The sequence below is a fragment of the Macrosteles quadrilineatus genome, unplaced genomic scaffold, assembly GCF_028750875.1.
Source record: "Macrosteles quadrilineatus isolate MER2022 unplaced genomic scaffold, UCM_ALF_1.0 Scaffold_3__2_contigs__length_128488019, whole genome shotgun sequence".
NCBI classification, from domain to species: domain Eukaryota; kingdom Metazoa; phylum Arthropoda; class Insecta; order Hemiptera; family Cicadellidae; genus Macrosteles; species Macrosteles quadrilineatus.
The window spans coordinates 28,038,295-28,062,176 of NW_026542596.1; the positions used below are offsets into that span (position 1 = coordinate 28,038,295).

At 35.9% G+C, this 23,882-nt stretch overlaps 2 protein-coding genes across 2 annotated transcripts; one reads left to right on the plus strand and one right to left on the minus strand.

Annotated features, from left to right (window-relative positions):
* Nucleotides 1-6,737: 6,737 nt before the first annotated feature.
* LOC128989058 (uncharacterized protein K02A2.6-like) lies at nucleotides 6,738-8,174 on the minus strand. Its single transcript, XM_054410914.1, has one exon. The coding sequence runs from the start codon at nucleotides 8,172-8,174 to the stop codon at nucleotides 6,738-6,740; it is 1,437 nt and encodes a 478-aa protein (XP_054266889.1).
* Nucleotides 8,175-10,772: 2,598 nt separating this feature from the next.
* LOC128989060 (uncharacterized protein K02A2.6-like) lies at nucleotides 10,773-13,982 on the plus strand. Its single transcript, XM_054410915.1, has one exon. The coding sequence runs from the start codon at nucleotides 10,773-10,775 to the stop codon at nucleotides 13,980-13,982; it is 3,210 nt and encodes a 1,069-aa protein (XP_054266890.1).
* The last annotated feature ends 9,900 nt before the right edge of the window (nucleotides 13,983-23,882 follow it).

Consider the following 23,882-nt stretch of genomic DNA (forward strand, 5'->3'; position numbering starts at 1 on the left):
TGCATTGATTCTTTTGTTAACCTTTCCATTACCAATATGGCGATCCATAAAAAGTAATGACAACATAAAATTTTACAAATTTCTTTCCAAACTATTTTGTAGAGTTAAAAAACAAATTATTTAGTATATTGAAGCATTATTATGCGCTTACTAGTTACGGAGAAAACTCGAACAGTTTAAAATCCCTATGTTTATTCTTATGGAGAATAAGTAAACTGTTGTAGTTAGCTTGATTATGAACATATTTTGATCAAATTTTGAAAATGCATTTATTTCATACTAAACTACATGTAATAACATTTTTTAAAACCCCTTTTAAACCCTACCTGTTGCAACAGACCTAAGTACTTGTTAAACTAATGCTATATTTAAAAATTAGGGAATAATTTTGTGATATTTTTAAGGAGATTATGTAAATCCAATCAAGCAAATGGAAATTCGTTTAGTCTACAGGTTTGCTGCGGAGGGAGGGGTATTTAAAATAAATCATAGAGTTGTAACAGTATTTTCAATCACACAAACCACTACTTGTAAACTGTAATGGCTACTTAGGAAACGTAAACACCTTGTCTAAATGCAGTTGGTACTGTATAAAGAAATAGTATATGCCTACTTAAGGCTGTGTCACACTAGGCTACTTTACTAGCCGCTAGCGAAATAGCGGCTACTCATAGCCAATCTGACATAGGCAGTAGCGGCTGGTAGGAGTAGCGCGCTAGTCTCATTTCACTAGCGTCGAGAATTGAACATGTCCAATTTTCCGAGCTACTAACTAGTAAGTAGCCTAGTGTGACACAGCCTTTACTGTATTTGGTTACTAGAGTATTCTAGCCCGGTAAGGTGTTTCACCAAAGGCGTAGCCGAGTGCGGGATTTTCGTGCGAGTACGGTAGCTATAGTACCGGGTGAGTAACACGATAGGTACTTTACATCATACTACACAGAAAAATCAGTACATATTTAACTCATTCATAACACAATCTATTTAGGACAGAACATATATTATATTTCAAAAAATAAAATAGGCCGCTAAAATTAGCTGTTTATTTCAACAGCAACAGCTGACTAAGTACACGGGAAAAGTACATTACGTAAATTTTCCGTGTGTAGGCATGGCAAAGGGTAACTTTCCATCCACAGGATGGAAAAGTACCTGTTTCTGTGTAGAATTTTATTACACACAAAGTTAGGTGTTAAAATTAAGTGTTTATTCTTAGATCCATAACAGGCCTAGATTTGTAAACTATACATCCGATTTAACCACGTTCTCTTCCCGTTGCGAAGCTCGGTTACTATATAGCAGCTCGTATTTTCTGAAAATGTCAGATTATTTCCTCGTTAAACAACGTTCATTTCAATGAGTACCTACTCGGGTTTGCTGCTACGGGGAAGGTAATTTCGGTGCGTTTTTGTATTGAAAAGTTGTTGGCTAAGCAGTATGAAATAAACAAAGATTACCAAATTTGATTGAAGTAAAATCCGAGAACAATAAAACTAAAACAGTTTTGTTATTATCCTTAAGAATAACTTGGGAATTTCTTATATATCCTTAACCGGTAGACATGCAACAACGCTTCAATAAACTAAACTATTTCTTTTTTTTTACTCTAAAGTCATAATTCATTTATTTAACCAGATTTACATAAGTTACTAGCATTCGAGATTCAAATATTCAAGATTCAAATAGTCTTTATTCAATATATAACATATGTTAAACATACGTGTATCTGAATAGAGTCAAAATCTACATATAAACCATTGATGCTGATCAAGGTTTTTTACAATATTTTTTTAAATAAACCACATTGAGAACTCAGAGCAGTCATTTTTTGGCAGCGGGTATGGTATGGTAAAAATCGAAAACTCTAAATTCATTTACATAGCTAATGTGTTTATTAAAATACTAGCTGTACCCACGGGCTTTGCCCCGTTTAACTTCATATGTGAGCTCGTTCGCATGGCTCAATCACGTCCTGGTGGAAGTTCGTTCGCTACGCTAAAAATAAAATTAGCTGTTGTAAAATATTAAAAAAAATAATAGTGTTACACTCTGTTGGTAATCCTTGTAACTTTAATGCTATTTAACATCATAGAACAGAATCAACTTGTTTAATTGAAACAGTATTTTAAGATTCATTAATTCCATCTAAATATGAGTACTCATTAGGTTAACATGGGAAACTCCAGAGCCACAGAGCCCGAGAGTCCGATCAGAATAAAAACCACTTAGTTTTCCTATTTAATGCCTAAAGAATCAGTGTACCAAATTTCTGCCTTCTAGGTAAGTGGGAAGTGGGAGAATTAGTGATGAGTGAGTGAGTGAGTCAGCCAGTCAGTGAGGGCTTTGCCTTTTATTTAACCTTTCAGAGGGCGCATTGGTTTTCAAAACGAGAGAGGGCGCACCCGGAGGGTTACTTCCAGGTCTATAAAAACAAACATTTATGAAGTAAAATTTGTATTTTAGTGCCCAAATTAGGTTTTAATTTAGTTTTAAACATTATAGTGAACTCTTAATTATAAGATAACGTAATTTTGATTTTCTAAATATAAAGTTAAACTATTATTCTATCAAATGTTCTAACATAAAAGTATATGAATACATCTTTTACAAGAATATATTCAAGAAGTTAATTTAAATTTCAATGTCCTATAATGTGGTTTTAGATGATACCACTCTCAGGTTATCAGCATTGCCCAGTTCGTATACTATTTATTTTTCAAATGAAACTTGAATTAATATAAAACATTCATTTGGTTAAAATAATATATCGGTTTGATTAACATAAAATAGTTTATGCAGGCAAACTATCAGTTATATTTCATGTAAAACATTAAACAACCCCTAAATAAAATACAAAGATAAACAGTATTTGTTAATTATTATTTCTTTTATTGCTGACAATATTCCCGTGGCGGAGCACGGGCGGTTAACTAGTTATTATTTGAGTGAAAGTGTTATATGACTGCCACCATAGAAGACGGACTTTTTCCCTTGCTGTATCTATACTTATTTAATACGCAAGCAGGATTTTTGTGACAATTACTCCTCCGAAACTACTGAACCGATTGACAAGGTTTTGGTGTCATTGGAAAGAGCGTAACGTGTAGTTGTGCAGGAATGAATTCACATTGCCTTAATTCACAATGTTTACATTTGCTTTGACATTTAAATGTAAAAAACCAGAACTGTCAAATGCCTATTTCACAATTTCAGACAGCTGATCCAAAAAAATAAAACAACTATGTGGTAGGTTTATTTAATCTTAAACTTTATGATGGATTATTTATTATAAATCTATACAATGATTATGAAACAGATTTTTCCCGTTGCGAAGCAAACAATAATAGTGAGAAGAACATATGAATTGTAAACAGTCAACGTGTAAATTATCCATGTTGTATTAAAAATGTGTATAGTTTTGGATGTTGGTTTGTGTTTCATGATATAAGTTATTAGTTATTGAATTTGTATTTTAAGGATTTGACATATGAGTAGGCCTATGATGAATAACACCATTTCAGAGTTCTGCCAGTTTTTGCCTAACTCTGTCCTGTAGAGTTTAAAGTACCGTAGCCTACACCTTATTGTCTACAAATTTGCTAAATAAGGTAGGTACGGTACTTTATAAAAGCTGACCGCCTTTTTTCGTTGACTTAAATTGTAAGCTTACCTTTTCCCGTCCATGGGCAGTTTGATTGTTAAAAATTAACCCTTTAAACTAGAATGGGACTGTTATGTAAATTGTGAGTATTTTCTTTACCAGTTAATAATCTTTTAGTTGACTCTTTTAAAATCATCGGAAATTATGACTGTAATTAGTTTTAAACAAGTTATTTGTTTAGAAATAACTCCTGTACTTGTTTGCAATTGCTCGATTTCGAGCAACATGTACACTAGTTTGTTTATTTATATATTTTAAATTGTAATACTCTGTTAAAGATCTTTTTACATGATTAATGCTACTGATGTGTCTTTTCTAACATACTGTATGTTTAACAAAATACCATATGTTATGTTTAATAAGTTAACTTTGTTTTTGTTTACAATCATTGTTATTTAGGATTCAATTCAGAATACACCTATTTTATTTTACACATCTTTTATTTAATATGTAACAGTTTGGCAACGAGGAAAACCAGTTTTTAATTTTTTTTTACATTCTATTTATTACAATTTATTTTTTAATATGAGTGACCTAAGTGTCAAATAATGAAGTTTTATAGTGTATTAAAAACTTTTATTCTAGGAATAAAATGTTACATCTGAATTATTTGTAAATACAAAAATACAACAACCTCCAGATGATCTTAATAATTATCAAATCAATATTACAGAATAACAAACATATGACATCTTCTCTTCCTCTTTTTAAAGACACGTTCTTGGATTTATTTGTCTACCAAATGAGGAAAAACAATTAGGCTCAGTTCCAGGGTCATCAGATGTTTTGGGTTGTAGTTGTCTTAACATTACCCCGTTGCGACGTAAGATGCCTTCATTTGTCTTAACTCTGTATGATCTTGGAGCTACCTTATTAACTATCTTCCCATCTTCTCTCCTATCAGGAATATACACGTTGCATCCAATAGTGAATTGCTTTTCATCTCTCACTCCATGCCGTTTATTGAAGTAATCTGCTTGAGTTGTTCTATATAGTTTGTCCAATTCTCTAAATCTCTTGTGATCTACCATTTTAGGCTTAAGATCTTTTGTCAACGACGGTAATCGGGTTCTTAATCTTCTTCCCATCAACAATTCCGAAGGGCTGTACCCTGATGGACCTGGTGTTGACCTGTACTCCAATCGTGCAAGAGTGGGGTCTTTGTTCTTTGTAAGCATCTTTTTAAGCGTTTGGACTGCTCTTTCAGCTTCACCGTTTGCCTCATGGTGTGTAAGGGACTACAACAAATAGCTTTAAACCCAAAATCGGCTGCAAAGGCTCTCCATTCTGAGCTTATAAACTGCGAGCCAGAATCAGAAATGACGATTTCAGGGATCCCATGTCGAGCAAAACAGGCTTTCATTTTCTTTATTAATTCATCTACAGTCATAGTGGACACATTTATCATTTCCAAGTATCGTGAATAATAGTCCACAACAGCCAAGTACTTGCCTTTCACAAAGTCAAAGTAATCAATGGCTATTCTTTGCCATGGATAGTCATTCAGGAGTGTCTGATTGAATCATTTTTTCTGACCTTTGATTTTGGTGTTTAGCACAAGTGTCGCAATTTTCAATCAGGTTATGGATCTCTGTTGTAATTCCTGGCCAAAACACAGATTGTTTCGCTCGGAGGACTGTGCGTGTAGACCCGAAATGACCATCGTGCAGTTTACTCATGATATCCTTTCTAAGTTCAAATGGGATGATAATTCTTTCTTTATAACAAATCAAGTCTTCTATTAGAGATAGGTCGTCTTTAAACGTATACCACTTTCTCATTCTCTCTGGCACATCCTTCTTATATTCAGGCCATCCATTTTCTGTGTATTTCACCAACATCTGACATTCTTCACACAGGATCTGGGCATTCTTTATTTGTTCCAATCTTGTCTGTGTTGCTGGAAAGTTTAAAGATATTACCTTAATGTGTGCCTCTACCTCTTTTGTGAACTCATCTGTAGAATCTGGGATCGGCGCTCGGCTTAATGTGTCTGCTGTAAACATTTCTTTTCCCGGAATGTGTTCGATGGAGTAGTCAAATTTCATCAATCGCATTTTGAATCTCTGAATCCTAGCTGGTATTGTGTCTAGGTCTTTGCTTCCAAGGAGCGAAACTAATGGTTTGTGGTCTGTTAGGATTCTAAATTTTTTTCCAACTAAAAACTTAGAAAACTTTTCTGCGGCCCATGCACATGCAAGAGCCTCCTTTTCTATCTGGGCATATCGTCTTTCACAATCCTGTAAGGTCCTTGAAGCAAACATCACTACTTTGGGAGATTTATCTTCAACCTGAAGTAACATCGCACCCAATCCATATGCTGATGAATCGGCTATAACAATAGCTTCAGCATTTACATCGCACTTAGTTAAAGATATTGATTCCTTGACGGCCTGTATAGTGTCTGAAAGGGCTTCTTGATGTTGGCTTGTCCAACAAAATTGTCTATTCTTTCTAGTAAGCTCACAGAATGATTCAGTTTTATCAGCTAAGTTTGGAATGAACTTGTTCAGTTGATTCTACATACCATTTAAACGTCGAACTCCCGCAATATCTTTAGGAGGGGGAAGTTCCTCGAGTGCTCGTATGCGATCGGGATCGATCTTGATACCATTACAGTCAATCAGGTTTCCAAGAAACTTCACAGATGTTTGAGAAATAGAACATTTTTCTTTGTTCAGTACAACCTTTGCTTTTTTCAAGCGATCTAATACTTGAGTGAGCCGGTAATCGTGTTCTTCTTGCGTTTGGCCATGTATAAGTATGTCATCCATGTGACATAATACCCCATCGATACCATTCAAAAGTTTAAACATCTGTGTAGTGAAGAACTCTGGAGCGCTTGTAATGCCAAAGGGTAATCTCTTGAAATAAAATCTTCCGAATGGAGTAATAAAAGAAGTTAGTTTAGCTGTGTCAGGTGATATTTTAATCTGCCAAAACCCTGACTGGGCATCTAGTTTTGAAAATATTTTAGAGCGTCCAATTTGTCCTAGTGTTTCTCCTACATCTGGTAATTATCTTTGGGCGTTTAACATTCCTATTAAGTTCAGTATAATCGACACACAAACGTAGACTACCATTGGGCTTGTGGTACTATTGGTGCACACCAGTCAGTTGGAGACTCCACTTTTTCTATTACTCCTAAGTCCAACATTCTGTTCAATTCTGTCTCCACTTTTGAACGTAAAGGAATTGATATGTTTCTTGGAGCACGAACTGAGTACGGTTGAGCATTATCGTTCAATTCAATCTTATACTCTCCTGGAATGCTACCCAGACCAATGAAAAGCTCAGGATGGCTAGTTAATACAGAGTCTAGGGTAATTGAGTTAAGTCCTGCAGTATCAGATTTTCTGAGGGTTATGAGATTTAAAGATTTAATCGCAGGAATTCCAAGTAAAGGTTCATTTAATCCTGCAACAACATAAACCTTTTCTTTTACCATTTTTCCATTGTAAGCTATGTCTGCTATAAACATACCTCTTACATCTAGTTCCCTCTGATCAGCATTCCTAAGTATACGGTCAGATTTTATAAGTTTTGCATGAATTACATTTAAAGGAATGGCTGTAACTTCTGCACCTGAATCAAGTTTCGCTTTAACTAACTGGTTATTGATAAATATTTCTACATACCAAGAACTGGAGTCATAGCAAGAAGCATTCACAGGTCCTAAATATGCTACTGAAGCTTCAGTGTTGTCAGGCTTGTCCAAATGTCTGATTTCGTTAAGTCCTTTCGTATTGCCCGTTGTTTTAGTCTCTAATAATCTGCTTCTACAATGTTTGGCAAAGTGACCGATTTTTTCACAGTAATGGCATGTTAAATCTTTAGCAGGGCATAAGTTCCTGGGATGACTTGGACCTCCACAGTTCCAACAACATTCTTTCCTAGCTGTCTTTAAATCTTGGGCTTTGTTAAATCTTTCATTTTGTTTTTGGTCTGATTTGATTCGGTCAACTTCTGCAAGTTTTCCTTGGCATATCATTTCTAGTTCAGCTGCTTGTTTGCTGATGGACTCTTTTTGTTTGCATTTTTGAACTGCTTTTTCCAATGTAAGATTCGAATCTTCTTGTAATTGGGCCGATAAACGTTTGTCAGTTATACCCACTACAATTCTATCACGTATTAGTTCTGCCTTAAGGTTCTTGAATGAACAGTGTTCGGCCATTGAGCTTATGTCTGCCAGAAATATATCAAATAATTCACCTGGTTGTTGTGATCTCGAATTAAACTTTGCTCGTTCGTATATGACATTTCTTTTGCCAGTAAATATGTTATCAAAGGCTTCTGTTACAGCTTCATACGAGGCTTTGTCATCTTCTGAGAGGTGTGCTGTCGATAAGATATCCTCAGAATCAGGCCCCATACAGTAAATCAAGCAGCTCACTTGTTTTACTTGAGGTTCATTGTCCAGTCCTGATGCAATTCTATACCTTTCAAATCGCTTAAACCACTTTTCCCATAACTCTGGATATTTGGAATCAAAAGGTTCAGGAGGTTGAAACATGACTGATGTAGTCCTATTTTGCTGCAGTCTTTGTTGTAGAACATTTAGTGTTTCTGATGATTGATTTGATTTACTGTTTCCTTTGGTGGATAATCTATTGTTTCTTGGCATTTTAAACAAACTAAACCGCTGCCACCATGTCAAATAATGAAGTTTTATAGTGTATTAAAAACTTTTATTCTAGGAATAAAATGTTACATCTGAATTATTTGTAAATACAAAAATACAACAACCTCCAGATGATCTTAATAATTATCAAATCAATATTACAGAATAACAAACATATGACACTAAGTTACACTGAAAGTTTGACTGATTTAAAGAAGATTAGAGTAGTAGTGAAGGGTCAGTTGTCTAAGGCTGAAAGATGGCTAGCAAACCTACAAAACATGTCAAAAGAAGTAATCAAAACCAGGATAACAACAATTGAAGATTATTGGGAAAGATTTAATTCTGTACAACAATTAATAGAAGAGAAAACTGAAGAAGCTGAAATTGAGAAAGAAATAGATTACAGAGTAGAAATGGAGGACAAATATTACAAGGTAATGGATGAGTTACAAAAACGTATGGGACAGCTTGCAGAACTACAAGTGAACACTCAAAATATTGTTCCTAGTACATCAAATTTGTCTACTCCACAACGTCGATCCACTACTTCCTCAATGATTTTCACACCATATCAGGAAAATGAATCATTCAAGAACTTCATTCGTCGATTTGAGATATTTCTATATCTACAGGGTGGGGCAGCATAACTTCCTTTTTTCAAAGCTTAATAAAACGCACTGTATGAGTCAGACAAACTTTATTTGGTTTTTATAGTGTAAGTACATTCCTAAAGTTTTGTTTTACGTAGATTTGAAGAATAAATAATGCAGGTGACATCCCCCATACTAGATATATTGAGTATACCGATTTCTGGTGATTTTCATTACCTTTTCAAGCATAGCAGGCGTTATGTTTGCAATTTCTTCCTGGATCTTGTTTTTTTTATCTTGAAGGGTCCTTAGACGGTTCACATAAACGCGGGACTTAAAAAAAACCCATAGAAAAACCCGAAAGGGGACAAATCGGGAGATTGGTCCGGCCATTGCAAATTGCCCCTGATTGAAATAAGGCGTTTTGACAGATCCTGCACAATCGCCATCTTGTATGGATGGAAATGTAGGTCATCACGGAAAATTCTCATTACAGAACGATTGGAATGTCCAAGGGCAGACGCATGTTTGAGCGCTGGGCGCCTTAGTGATCGCAACATTGCCTCAATGTCATGCTCTCACTGCCTCAATGTTCTCAGGTGATCTAATGGGCCACGGGACTCCAGTTGTTGTTGTTGCACTTGCAGTTTGTCTAAACGTATTGAACCACATAACAATTGATTTCCAGTCCGGAACAGGGCCCAACTGGGCTAAATTAAACCGATTTCAAAAAGGCGTGCGATCACTGAACATACACTCGAAAAGTAGGCGTCAACAGAAAACGCACGCTCCTCACTGTTCCAACCCATAATGGCGACTAAACTGTGCTAGGGCAAAACTTTATAGCCTCGCCTCTCCAACGAGACTGCTAACTCTTCGCTATGACATGAACAAACAAAATGGCGCACATTTAAAAAAAGGAAGTTATGCTGCCCCACCCTATACATAGCCAAGAATTGGAACCAAAGGATCAAGTGTACACAATGCTACATGCCTTAACCCCACATTTACATCAGAAGCTGTATGATTTGTGCGCTCCCGAAAGTCCTTTGGATAAAACATATGCTGAATTAGTAAGTCTTTTGGCTGATTATGTTGACCCTAAACCTAGTACTTGGGCCTTACAACATAAATTTATGACAAGAACACAAGAATCTGAAGAAACCGTAAAAATATATTCCGTTGAGCTTCAAAAGTTATCTTCAGACTGTGACTTCAACTGTAATAATTGTGGGAAATCAATTGCAAACACATTACTACGCATGCAGTTTATAAGAGGTATTAGCAATTCGGTACTTTCCTGTTAAAGGGAACATTCATTATTATCGATGATTTATTTTCGATATATCGATATTTTTGTTTTCCATCCGATATATTGATAGTAACAAATTGAAACATATCAGCTGACAAGTACGATATAGGATACAGTAAATAAATATCGTTCAGTATCAACAAACAATTAAAAAAATATTATTTTGAAATGAAACTGTTCTAAACTAACCTAACCAACCAAACTTGCTGTAACATTTCAAAATCCAAAATGCCTTTTCTGTTATCAAATGTAATTTTTAAACGGTAACTTAGCCTATACAGCAAGTTTGGTTAGTTATGTTAGGTTAGTTTAGAATAGTTTCATGTCCTAATCCAATATACAGGCTATTATTTATGCCTAAACAAGGTTGGTTCTTCATTTGTAATTTAAATGCGTATGACGATATTAAAACAGATGTACCAATCATGAAGTAAAACAAAAATATCGATATATCGAAAATAAATCATCGATAATAATGAATGTTCCCTTTAACAGGAAAGTACCAGCAATTCAGACATAAGAACAAAATTATTACAAGAAAGATCTGCTTCATCGTTTCAAGATGTAGTGAAACTTGCCTCCATCATGGAATTGGCAAAGAACGAAAGCTATATAGTAGAAGAAAACATTCATTCAAATGAGAAAATCAACAAGATAGCAGGTACAGGAACAAAACCACCCCATTTTTCTCCTACTTGGAACAAAAAGTTAAAGTCTCCATTTGAACGCCTCAAAGGTAAATGCTATTGTTGTGGATCACCTAGACACAGGGCACATCAGTGTAAATTTATCGGAGAAATATGTAAGAAATGCAACAAACAAGGGCATATTGCTAGCGTATGTTTAGGCACAAAACAAACAGAAATTCATTGTACCGAAACTGACAATACTATAGACTATTATAAGGAAGAGAAACAAGAGGTTTTTAAGATACACAACCAGAGTGCCGGTAATGACAAGTTAATGGTCGAGATACTTATTGAAGGTAAACCTGTGCGGATGGAGTTAGATACTGGAGCAGCAATAAGTATTCTACCATACTCTACCTTCAAAAGTCTCAACATAAATAAAAAGATTTTCCACACAAACATAGAACTAAGGACATACTCAAGCGAAATAATCAAACCCCGGGGTGTCGTCTTTGTAGAATGCACTTACAATGATCAGGTGTTTGTTGGGAAACTCTACATAATGAACCAAAATTTCGATGCAATTTTTGGAAGAGAATGGATTAGAGAGGTCAAACTGGATTGGGCAGAAATTAAAACAGTTAGTAACAATACTACATCTACTGCACTCGAAGATCTTTTGGATGAATTCAAGGAATTATTTGAACCAGGAGTAGGACTCATACCTCACAAAAAAGCACACTTACAGCTTGTTGAAGGGGCAAGACCTATTTTTGTGAAGGCTCGTCCAGTCCCATATGCACTAACTGAAAAAGTAGAACTCGAGTTGAATCGTCTGGAAGAAGCTGGAATCATTTCCAAAACAGACAAGTCCGATTGGGGTACTCCAATTGTACCTGTAGTAAAGCCTAATGGTAACATACGAATATGCGCTGATTACAAGGTTACAGTAAATAAACAAATCAAAGAAGAACATCATCCAATACCTCGGATCGAAGACATTTTTGCTCAAATGAATGGAGGACAGTTGTTCTGTACTTTGGATTTAAGTAACGCTTATCTCCACTTGGAAATGGATGCTGAGAGTGCAGAAATTCAAACTTTGAGCACTCATAAAGGACAATACATAGTTAACAGACTGATGTTTGGTGTAAAAGTTGCTCCAGGAGTTTGGCAAAAGGTGATGGACGGAATCCTTCAAGACCTTCAAGGTGTTCAGTGCTTCTTCGACGATATAATAATTCAAGGAACGTCATCAAAAGAACTACTAGAAAGACTAAAGCAAGTGTTTGAGCGTTTAAGGAGTCAAAATTTGAAGTTGAACCGTGACAAGTGCAAATTTTTTCAAAAGAAAATTGAATACTTAGGACATGTTATTGACGCCACTGGAATCCACAAAAGTAAGGATAAAATCACAGCAATTACAAATGCACGAAGGCCTCAAAACATACAGGAACTCCGATCTTTCCTAGGGCTTGTTAATTACTACAACCGGTTTGTAAAGAATTTGTCCACTGTTTTAAATCCTTTACATGGACTTCTAAAAAAAGGGCAGTCATTCATATGGGACAGTAAGTGTGAAGAAAGTTTCCAAAACATCAAGAAAAGAATAACAAGTGACACAGTTCTTTGTCACTTAAACCCAGACCTGCCATTGATCCTTGCAACTGACGCTTCACCAGTGGGACTTGGAGCAGTGATATCACATCGTTTCCCAGATGGAAGTGAAAAGCCTATAGCTTTTGCTTCAAGATCATTGACCAATGCTGAAAAACATTACAGCCAAATCGATAAAGAAGCCACAGGTATATACTGGGGGTTGAAGAAATTTTTTTCTTATTGCTACGGACGTCATTTCACACTCATCACGGACCATAAACCATTAGTGTCAATCTTCAATCCCAACAAGAGCCTACCGTCAATGTCAGCTACGCGACTATTCAACTACTCCCATTTTTTATCAGGATTTAACTACACAATTGAATTCAAGAGAACTGGTGACCATGGGAATGCAGATTTCCTCTCAAGATTTCCTGTGGAAGATTCAAAATTTACAAGTATTGACCAGTTTGGACATTTTCAAACAAACCAATTGAACACCATAACTATCAATCCCAAAGAACTAGCCGAAGAAACTAAGAAGGACGCATATCTAAAACAAATTCTTGAGGCTCTTGAGGAGGGTCAATCATTAGAGCCATTGGGATTTCACGATAATGAAGTTACATTACATGAAGGATGCCTCTTCAAAGGGTGGAAAGTAATCATACCAAATTCCCTCAAGAAAAGAATTCTCAATGAACTACACTACGGGCACATTGGTAAAGTAAAAACCAAAGCTTTGGCAAGAAGTTACTGCTTTTGGAGAGGAATGGATAAAGACATTGAAAACATGATTGCTGTTTGCAAGCCTTGTCGTGAGAAACAAAATTCTCCAACGAAAGAGATCAACCATCCTTGGGAACCAGCAACTCAGCCATGGGAGAGAATACATATAGATTTCATGGGCCCAACAAATGGACAACAATTTTTTATTGTTGTTGATGCCTTCTCCAAATGGGTAGAGGTAATACCCACAAAAACAGCAACTACCGATTGGACTATTAAGGAGTTGAAGAAACTTTTTAGTACTTTTGGTCTTCCAAGCCTCCTAATTTCAGACAATGGACGAAGTTTCACTTCTCTTACTTTTCAAGAGTTTCTTAAGTCATGTGGAACTCAACACAAAAAGACTGCTCCGTTCCACCCATCATCTAATGGACAAGCTGAACGCTTTGTACAAACAGTGAAGAAGATGTTGAAGTTGATATTAGATGAACCAGGAACACTTGACAGTAAAATTCACAAGGCGTTAATTCAACTCCGTCAAGTACCAAACTCAACAGGAAACTCGGCATACTATCTCATGTTCAACACACAAGTAAGAACATACCTCAGTGTTATGATACCTTCTAGAATCGAGGACTCAAAAGACAAACCTAAAGGTATAACACGCATATTTAAGGTGGGAGACCGTGTTCAAGTGATAAACTACTACAAGGGTCAGACAAAATGGAGTTTCGGAAAAGTTACATCAAGAGATGGAAATCTACATTACAACGTTGAACTGGAGAACGGAGTAACATGCAGACGACATGTAGATCAAATGCTGCGATCAAGACTTTAAAGGGGGAAAATTGATGTGTCTTTTCTAACATACTGTATGTTTAAAAAAATACCATATGTTATGTTTAATAAGTTAACTTTGTTTTTGTTTACAATCATTGTTATTTAGGATTCAATTCAGAATACACCTATTTTATTTTACACATCTTTTATTTAATATGTAACAGCTACAGAGTAATTAATTGGCATTTGTGCTGTTTTGTAGCTTTAAAAAATAAAATAAAATAAAATAAATAAATAAATATTTATTCCCAATTTTAATAACATTAGATTTAACGAGTGTTTAGGTTTGCTGCTACGGGGAAGGTAAAAAGGGTTTTTGACAATACGTCAATAGTATAGGATGAAATAAATATATTTGCCAAATGTTATCAACATATATCCATAAACAAGTAAACTACAAAAGTTTTCATTTTCTCCATAAGAGAATAATATGGGAATTAAAAATTACACTTTTTTTTATTTTCTCCGCGACCGTTAGGCATACAATGGTGCTTCAATGTATAAAATTATTTTTTTTTTTAAGCTCTACAAAATGGTTTAGGAAGAAATTGCAGAATTTTTGGCTTTTAGAGTCAAAAATGGGAAAACCCCATTTTTACCCCCATATACCCCCCACCCCCCCCCCCCCCCATAGTCCAATCATGCTAGTTCGCGAACTCGTTTGAATAAATGTTGGTTTACACGTTTATACAAAATTTCATCAAAATTGGATCATTTTTGCTCGAGTTATCACGCTAACTGCTTTATCCGCTTTATGAGGCAAAAATTGGTTTTTCCCATTTTTTACCCTAAAAACTTAAAATTTAACATTTTATTTTCAAACCATTTTGTGGAGCTTAATAAAACAAATAATTTAGTATATTGAAGCGTTGCTATGCGCCTAATGGTTACAGAGAAAATTCCAAAAAACTGTAAATTTAAAATTCTCATTTTATTCTTATGGAGAATAAGTTAACTGTTGTAGTTTGCTTGTTTATGATCATATTTTGAACAAATTTGGAAAATGCATTCATTTCATACTAAACTATTAAATAGGGAGTAAATGTGATATTTTTATGGAGACATTTTAGTGTAAATCCAATCAGGCAAATGGAAATTCGCTTAGTCTGCAGGTTTGCTGCAGTGGGGGTAGTGAAATATAGCTTATTCCCTATATGGGAAATTCGCTAAAATCTATATCTATAAAAGAAGAACTATGTATGTGTGTACCTTATGGACTCCAAAACCGCTCGACAGATAGTAATGAAACTCTCAGGCATTTAAGCATCTTTCAAGGATGGTTCGAGTGGAGTTTGGTGCATATCTGTCAAAAGGGCTCTGCCCCAGAGGGTTTTAAGTGGGCCAATGTCAGACTTTTAGATCTACAATGTTTACAAATAAATCTATAAGTATAAAAGAGGATGTTTGTATACATATTTGGCAGTGATAAACTCAGACACCGCTGAACCGATTGCCACGAAACTTGGTACATAAGTGTAGAATTTCATGGAATAGGTTTATACACCATCAATTTCGTAATCCGTCCAATCGGCTCCGCCCCAGTGGCTCTGGAGTTTCCCATGTTAATCTTATGAGAAATGGAATTAATGAATCTTAACAGCTGTTTCAATTAAACAAGTTGGTTCTGTTCTATGATGTTCAATAGCATTAAAGTTACAAGGATTACCAACAGGGTGCAGCACTATTATTTCTTTTACATTTATGACAACAGCTAATTTGCAACCAAATGGTGAGTGAGCATAGCGAACGAACTTGAACCTGGAGGCGAGTTAGCATAGTGAACGAGCTAACCTGAAGGAAAGTGAGCGCAGCGAACGAGCTCCATCCTAAAGGTGAGTGAGGGTAGCGAACGAACTTCAACTAGGACGTGATTGAGCCATGCCAACGAGATCATCTTGAAAATTAAGAAGTTAAACGGGGCAAAGCCCGCGGGTTACAGCTAGTACAATTTAAAAGCAGATGTAAACATGTTAGTTATTCAATAAATTAATCTAACAAAAAACCACTAAGTGGTAACACTTTCCCCGCCAAGTCAGCAATCCAAAAAAGATGATAAATCATTGCTTTTTTCCGCCAAGAAAAACAATGTAATGTATGGCTTGTTAAATACTTCAAAACATTAATGACATCTTTACAATGGCAAAAGTTGACTGTTAATTTATTTTCTGTAGTAAAATTACATCATTATGTTTGTTTCTACTTTTATTTTTTATTTTTAAAATCACCAAGTTTGGCAACTTTTGCTTGGTTTTTTTCATTAAAGTTACGTTCGAGGATAATTTCATAAATCAACTTCTCTAATTAAATTAGTCCAACTAACTAAGTATAATAATTTCTAGGTAATTAGTAAATATAAAACCATCACTATTATGATTTTATGAAATGTGGCACAAATAAGGTGAAATTTTGTAAAATAAGGTCTCACCTAGCAATGTACTAATGGGAGAGATACTTGCTCAATGAAACTAGTTTTATGGAATTTTTTAATGTGATCGAGCAAAAGTCTACCGCCAAGTTGTCAACTTGGTGATTTTAATCACATTAATTCACATATGAAGTTAAACGGGACAAAGCCCGCGGGTACAGCTAGTACTTTATAAAAGTTTTAAAATCATTATCAGCTGTTCCTATGAATTGGTGCGATACCAGGGGCTCCCGACGACGCAGACTCCCGACGACACAGACTTCCGAACTGTGACGTCACGGCCGACCACCCCTCTCTCTATCTGAGTGGAGTGGGAGAGAGTCGTTGCGGCAACACCCTCGATCCAGCCGATGGCTTGTACTCCACACGAAAAACCCCTACAACACTATGACGTCACGGCCGTCTATCCCTCTCTCCGGGTAAAGTGGGGAAATGTGAGTTTTCGTCCGCGATTTTGATGTTGTTGATTTCCACTAAATTAACGATACAATTGTTTTAAATCAGATTTGTAAAGCATGGCATAGACATATATTTTTGATATTGTTCATTCCCACTAAATTAGCAATATATTTTAATCAGATTTGAACATAATTTTTACGCAATTTGGACATTATTGGGAAAGTGTTGAGGTTTGTGAGTAAGTATGACATCCACATAAATCACTAAACTGATTAAAGTGAATGTTGGCTTTTGAATGTAATTATTGTATATTATTAAAGCAATAAGAAGACATGTGCTGAATTTACTCTGACTTTTAATGTAAACCTGTAGAAGTTTTAACAGCACATTGGGATATACAACGTCACACAGCTGATGTAAACCAATAATTTAATTCAGAATAATCGTTTCGTTTGTTTAAACCATCGATCTCTACTACTTAGAGATCGATGGTTTAAACTAATTGGTGGGTTTATTAATTATAATACTGTGTTATTTACTGTAGGACATGGGGATTCTATAATGGTAGGTAAAACAGACCAATGTTGTATTATTCAAGAGTATTTATGTTTAATAAATTATCATTATGCCACACTACAATGTTTTAACGAACTTCCCAAGCAAGGATTAAGGCCTAGTCCAGAAAACAGCTGTTTGCCGCCAGCTTTAGTCAAATGTGGTATCATTCCTTCCAATGTATCGTAATGAGTTTTTACCGGACAACAACCAGCTGGATGATTACGTTAGGCAATGAGTGGTTATAAACAAAATCATAACCTCTCTTATGACGAATACAGTACTTATTTTCGCCCCTCCTCCTACTTTAGAACGAATCATATAGTTTTTCAATATAAGCACAACCCACTTTACCCTAAAGCCACTTAAAGGTTTAGTTGATGTTTAAAGGAGAGTGATCGGGAAGTAGAACGGCGTGTGGTGGATATCGGGATGCATCGAAGTCACTGTCGTGGACAGGGCATATCTGAACAAGGAAAAGGCTACCTACCTACCTCGGCTATTGTGGGGTGGCCCGCCTGGCCGACCCTAATTAATTTCGCTTGACTGCACTCAACAAAAACAACTACTATACCCAATATCAAAAAGTAGGTTATCTATACAAAATATTAACATTCATTATCATATTATATTTTGTTTTTTCATGTCGATTATTTTGTCACTAAATTTGATGTACTGTAATGAATAATAACATAGTTTAACCATATCCTGTTGTTGTAATATTTTGCTAAATCTATTATGTTGAAACACAGTGTTGAAAAAATACAATAAATCGCAAATAAATCATTGCATTTAGATTGCAGCATATAGATTTTTAAAACTGTGTGAAACCCCCTCCTTTGCACATAATAGCCCTTGGCAATTCCCTTAGAAAAGCCTTTAATTCCAGGAGTATTTTTAAGATAAAGACAAATAAAATAACTGAAATAAAAATGAATTACGTATCATTGATTTCAGATAAGTCCTAAAACAATTATAATGAATTATTTGTTGATTCTGCATCGTGCTTCAGGTACGTCCGATCTAATCAATAGCTCATTTTAGAATTAGCAGATTTTAGAACACAAAAATCAACGACGTACAACTTAGTGATTGATGATATTCTTTAGTTTAATTTATGCATAGGTTTAGCAAAACACAGTAACTAAATATACAACCTTAATATACATATTAAAAAAACAATGTGACGTGCAAGTTATGTTAAGTTAATCCAACACATGTTAAGCAGTTCGAATTTATTTTAAGTACCGGTAGCCTCCAAATTCATACAAAACATCTATACATACAATCGTCTAAACCTACTTTGTACGTACATTGTACATTTTTTTTACGTTTATTCGAACGAGTTAGCGAACCAACATGATCGGATCATGGGAACGGGCCTTTGTTTTATGGGGGGATATATGAGGGAAAATTTCACAAATTTTCTATAGACAATTTTAAAGAGCTTAAAAAACAATATAGTATATTGAAGTGTTTCTGTATGATTATTGGTTACGGAGAAAATTGTAAGTAAAAAATTCCCATTATATTCTTATGGAAAATAAGTAAACAGTTGTAGGTTGCTTCTTTATGGATATATATTTGGATCAAACCTCTCATATCTATAAATTGTATATTAATCTATTGAAATTTTATTAAAAACACACTTTATAACCCTCCCTGTAGGCAGCAAAACTTAGATATTCGTTAAACCTAATTATATTTGAAAAGATTTAATTGAAAATCACATCAGGCAAATGGAAATTCGCTTAGTCTGCAGGTTTGCTGTAGCGGGGGTATATTAATTTGTTTGTTTGATATATTAACGGACATTTCCAATTTTTTAACTTTTATAACTTATGGTTCAGCGTTTACAAATTACAATACTGTAATAAATTATACTAGCGAGCTTAAGGCAAGCAATAGTTTTTAATGACCCGAGACCACAGGGTAGTGAACAGAATGTTGTGCAATTTGCACCAATACGTGAGCATGGTAAGAAGTTATTATGGAAAATCTGTGAAGGAATTAGTCCAATATCGCACAAAAACTGTGTTACCTTCTAATATCCAGTAGTGCATGCGATGGGTCGTTGTCGCGTTTAACATTATCTATCTTCCAAATTCAATAACAATCATAGCATGTTAAAATCAAGCCACGACCTAAACACAGTACAAAAGGAAAAATACAAATTATGATTACTGATCAAATAATACAGAGAAAGTCTTAAGTTGACATTTAAATCACAATTTGGAAACGACCACTGATTGAATGGGTACAGTATTTTACGGATTTGAATAACGTCGTTTTTGTATGAGATAGTTCCCTATGGAATAAGACATATTTAAATTGAATATCACATGGCCAATATAATCGAGTTTTGGCAATGAACAACATAAAGATTTCGGGCGACTATTTTAATAATTCTAATAATTTGTTCTAATCTTTTTAAGCGGAAATATATGTGTAAGGCATTGTATGTGTCAAAACTGATTAAAAATATATTGCTAATTCAGTGGTAATTACGTGCCATCGGCTGGACCGGGGGCGTTGCCGCAGGGAATTACGTGTGGAGGTTAAGCCGTCGGCTGGACCGGGGGGGTTGCTACAGAGAATTACGTTTGAGGGTAAGCCTTCGGCTGGACCGGGGGGAGATGCCACAACGACTCTCTCCCACTCCACTCAGATAGAGAGAGGGGTGGTCGGCCGTGACGTCACAGTTCGGAAGTCTGTGTCGTCGGGAGTCTGCGTCGTCGGGAGCCCGTGGCGCGTTCCCCTATGAATTTCTCTAACATTTAAATTAATTGAGATTTAATCGCAGCTGGTCTTTCATATGTTTTGATTTTAATCCCATGTTATTTAAATGGGCCAAAATCGTACTTTGAGGACTTGCCAAGGGTTTACTGAAAGACGCTCGTAAATAAAGGCATTTTTATTTATTTATTTATGGGTCAACGCACCGACTTGTGACCCTCAAAAGGCACATCTACACGTTAAGGGCTTTCAAACAATATAAAACACATCAAAATTGAGCCAGTGGTTTGGGCTGTAGGTCCGTCAACATTCAAGGAGAAGGAGGAGAAGGAAAAGGAGAACACGGAAAATTTGTGAATTTTGAAACTAGTTTTTCTTGGCTCAAACACTACCGTTTTTTAAATTCTTTTTTTAAATTTTGTTGAGAATGAGTGCCCCTATCCAGTAGATGAACAGTTATTTTAATAGCTTTTGTTTCTTCAGAGCTATAGACGAGTAAAAAAGCCACTTTGTCACGTCATGTATATATACACTGCAGCAGCTGTGTACCGCTGGGGGACTTGGCGTGCCGGAACGCTGCCACGTTCCTTAATAACTAAAGGGTACTAAATGTTTATTATTTATTTCAATTACTAATATATATATAAATATATATTATTCTTGAGGAGATCTTGATAGAGTTTATGATAAATGACACATGAAACATTGCAAATTTTCGTTTAGTACAAATGTTTTCAAGTAAATTGAAATTAATGAAAAATGTAAAAATGAACAAAACAAATAAATATGAACTTTTTTTTCATAAATATATATACCTATACATGAATTTTAATGGATGGTGTTTTTGGCCTCTAGGGACCTCAAAACGAAAAATTAAATCGGTCCCGGGTCCACGTCTTACCATGAGTAAATGGGAAATTCGCTAACAACATTTCATTTCATATAATTTTATTCATTTCAGTACATCAATACAGGAATAGCGATCTATACTATATAAAGTTGTAAATGATTAATTTACTAAGTATCAAAATAAGGTTTCAACTGACTTATACGATCCCCGCCCATAGAACAGGCACCCTGCTAGTTAAATATCAAGATGTCTCTTTTCACCCAAGACAAGGTCAGTTAGTGAAAGTAATCATTTTAACAAACTTAATAGACAGTATATTTTTTTAACAGGCAGAAGTACAAACAAATATTAAAAATTTAAGAAAACATTTTCATAAAAACAATAAAATTATCTGAATTTAATAATCTAAATGAGAAAAAAATGTAAATAAAAGTAGGCCTATACTGATGTACAAAATAAATATTAAACTAATCAACATAATGAATCTAAACTGATTTGTCTCCACTTCTTCAGCCTCCTCTCCCCCAACCTCCATGCCACCCTGTCATCAGGCCTGGAATATAACAGAACAAAATTTAATATTAAAAACTGTATTCTGAACAAGTCTAGTCTTTTTATGCATACTTCTATTATTATTTAATGTGATCAGTGGCGTACTGAGGGGGGGGGGTTTGCACCAGGCCCCACACCAACATAGGCCTCCAAATATCAGGGCCGTATTGCCCTAATGGCGGACACTGTGATTTCCGAGGGCTTCGGCCTGGGAAGGGGACTCACTTGGGGCCTCAAAAGAATGTTTTTTTCTCTTAATAAATTTTCTCACAATCTGTTAGAAATAGGGGGTACAATAATCCAAGTTTAACTTGTATTCTCATGATAGCCGAAAGCGTCTACAAAGATTGCCTGATCGAAATTTACGACTACCAGCGATCGCGGGATGACGATAATCAGGCCTCGCAACCGCGAAAGATTTTCACGATTGCCCCGAGGATGCCCACAATTTTAACCACTGCCGACCGTGGGAGACAAAGATGATGACCCTGCAAACACGGAAGACGGTGCCTGTCGGTGGGTGGTGGGGATAGGGGCGCTTCAAGGCCTACGTGCGGACATTTTTAGTTGCCATGGAGCTGTGGACAGCTGAGCACAATGAAATTGTAGTGAAAGTGTTTTTTAAAAGTTGCAATTCCGGTGTAGCTGTTCAGGGGTAGTCCCGTAGACGTTTCAACGTGGGTCCAAGGGGAAAAGTCTTAACTTGAAACAACATTTTGCTGTGGGTCTGCACGTAGATAAGCTGTAGCTCTGCACATGTCTGGCCACTCAGTAGAAGAATTTTATGATATGACCTGCACTTTTTATTCATACAAACGGCAATCGTGCAACAGTTGAAGCCCAGTGGCTAAGCAAAGTGCATCTCATTTTCAGAACAAGTGATTGATTTGATTAAACGTGACAAAATTGCGTTATGAGCGATGAATCACACTTTCAACCACAACACATAGTCTTCCTCCCTCACTCTCTTGAAGTTCTCTGGCGTCCGGACTGACCTGTTGATTTTAGTTTCAATGCTGAACTAGTAGCTCTAAAGTTGCTACCCAAAATGATGTTGCGAGTTGGGACTTTTCTTCTTTGATTCACATTGAAACGTCTACTGAACAGCTACACAGGTATGGCAACGCTGCGGCCCATCAAACGGCAGGTGTAGCCCCAGTGCAGCGCAGCCCGCAGCGTCGAACAAACCCGATTGCCGGGTGATTGGCTTTCATATTTCGGTATGACGAATATCAAATGACATGTGGTGATGTCCTGTTTTATGACAAGAGTTGACGTAGTTTGCTAAACACCCACAGATAGTAGCACTGCTTGGAATATAGCCGGTCCCATTGTATTGCCAATAGGAGGGAGAAGGACGGGACACTAAGTTGATTTTTAAGTTTGCCAGACGGGGATTTTATGGGGAAATTTTACTACCAACCTACAACACAACCAAAAGCAAGTCACCCACTACACGCTAACAAAGTATAGGTCTGCCTTCGACCGACGCTAGAGGAAAAACAAAGATATACGAAAGGCATTGCCGAGCGTATCTGATATGTTACGGCAGCACCTGAACACAGCTCGGCCCATATCCGATCGGCTACGCCCGCATTGAACGTGTTAAAAACACTTCCACTTCAAAAATACATGGTGCTCAGCTGTCCACAGCTCCATGGCTACTAAAATTTGTTCGCACATTGGCTTTGTAACACCCCTATTCCCACCACCCTCCGCCACACACTGGATTGACAGGGCGGCAAAGAAAACCGTCAAATAATTTTGTTTGTCAACTGCCCTGAATGACCTTTTTTATTTCTTAAGATAACAAATTGGCTTGTTGGGCAACGTTTTATGTCAAATGATGAGGTCATCACTGAAACAGAAGAGTATTTTGTAGGCTTTTCAAGTTTGTAGGGTAACTTACTATTTATTTGAACAGCATTTGAAGGAGGTTGGAGAAACTTTAAGATAAGTGTATAGAGCTAAATAAAAGGAGATTATAACAAAATAAATCAAATTTATCCCAAAACTGTTATTCTATGTTTTTCTAAGGACTTATTCAACCACGCTCGTACTAAATACCTTATTGATCTATCAGAATTGTTCTACTTGTTTCAACTGCGTCTGTTGGCAACGCTTTTCCATTTCTCTTAAAATAATTTTTGTTTCAGTACTTACCAAATGTAAACACTATGACATATTAAGAATTAATTATAATTATGTTGTCAAAAAATATAGCCTACATTTCCTAAAAAACAAAAGCAAATTTTGGGCACCTCTCCAGTTAAAATGCTCGTTATACTAGGAATTCAGGAGAGTTATGCGACATAGGTTTCAGGACACGGCCCTGGATTTATAAGTATTAAATTTAAGGAAATGGCAAAACTTACCATAAG

What these genes read in the sequence shown, in the direction of transcription:
- LOC128989058 (XM_054410914.1), bottom strand. Translation starts at nt 8,174, where the DNA reads ATGTTTCAACCTCCTGAACCTTTTGATTCCAAATATCCAGAGTTATGG.
- LOC128989060 (XM_054410915.1), top strand. Translation starts at nt 10,773, where the DNA reads ATGGAATTGGCAAAGAACGAAAGCTATATAGTAGAAGAAAACATTCAT.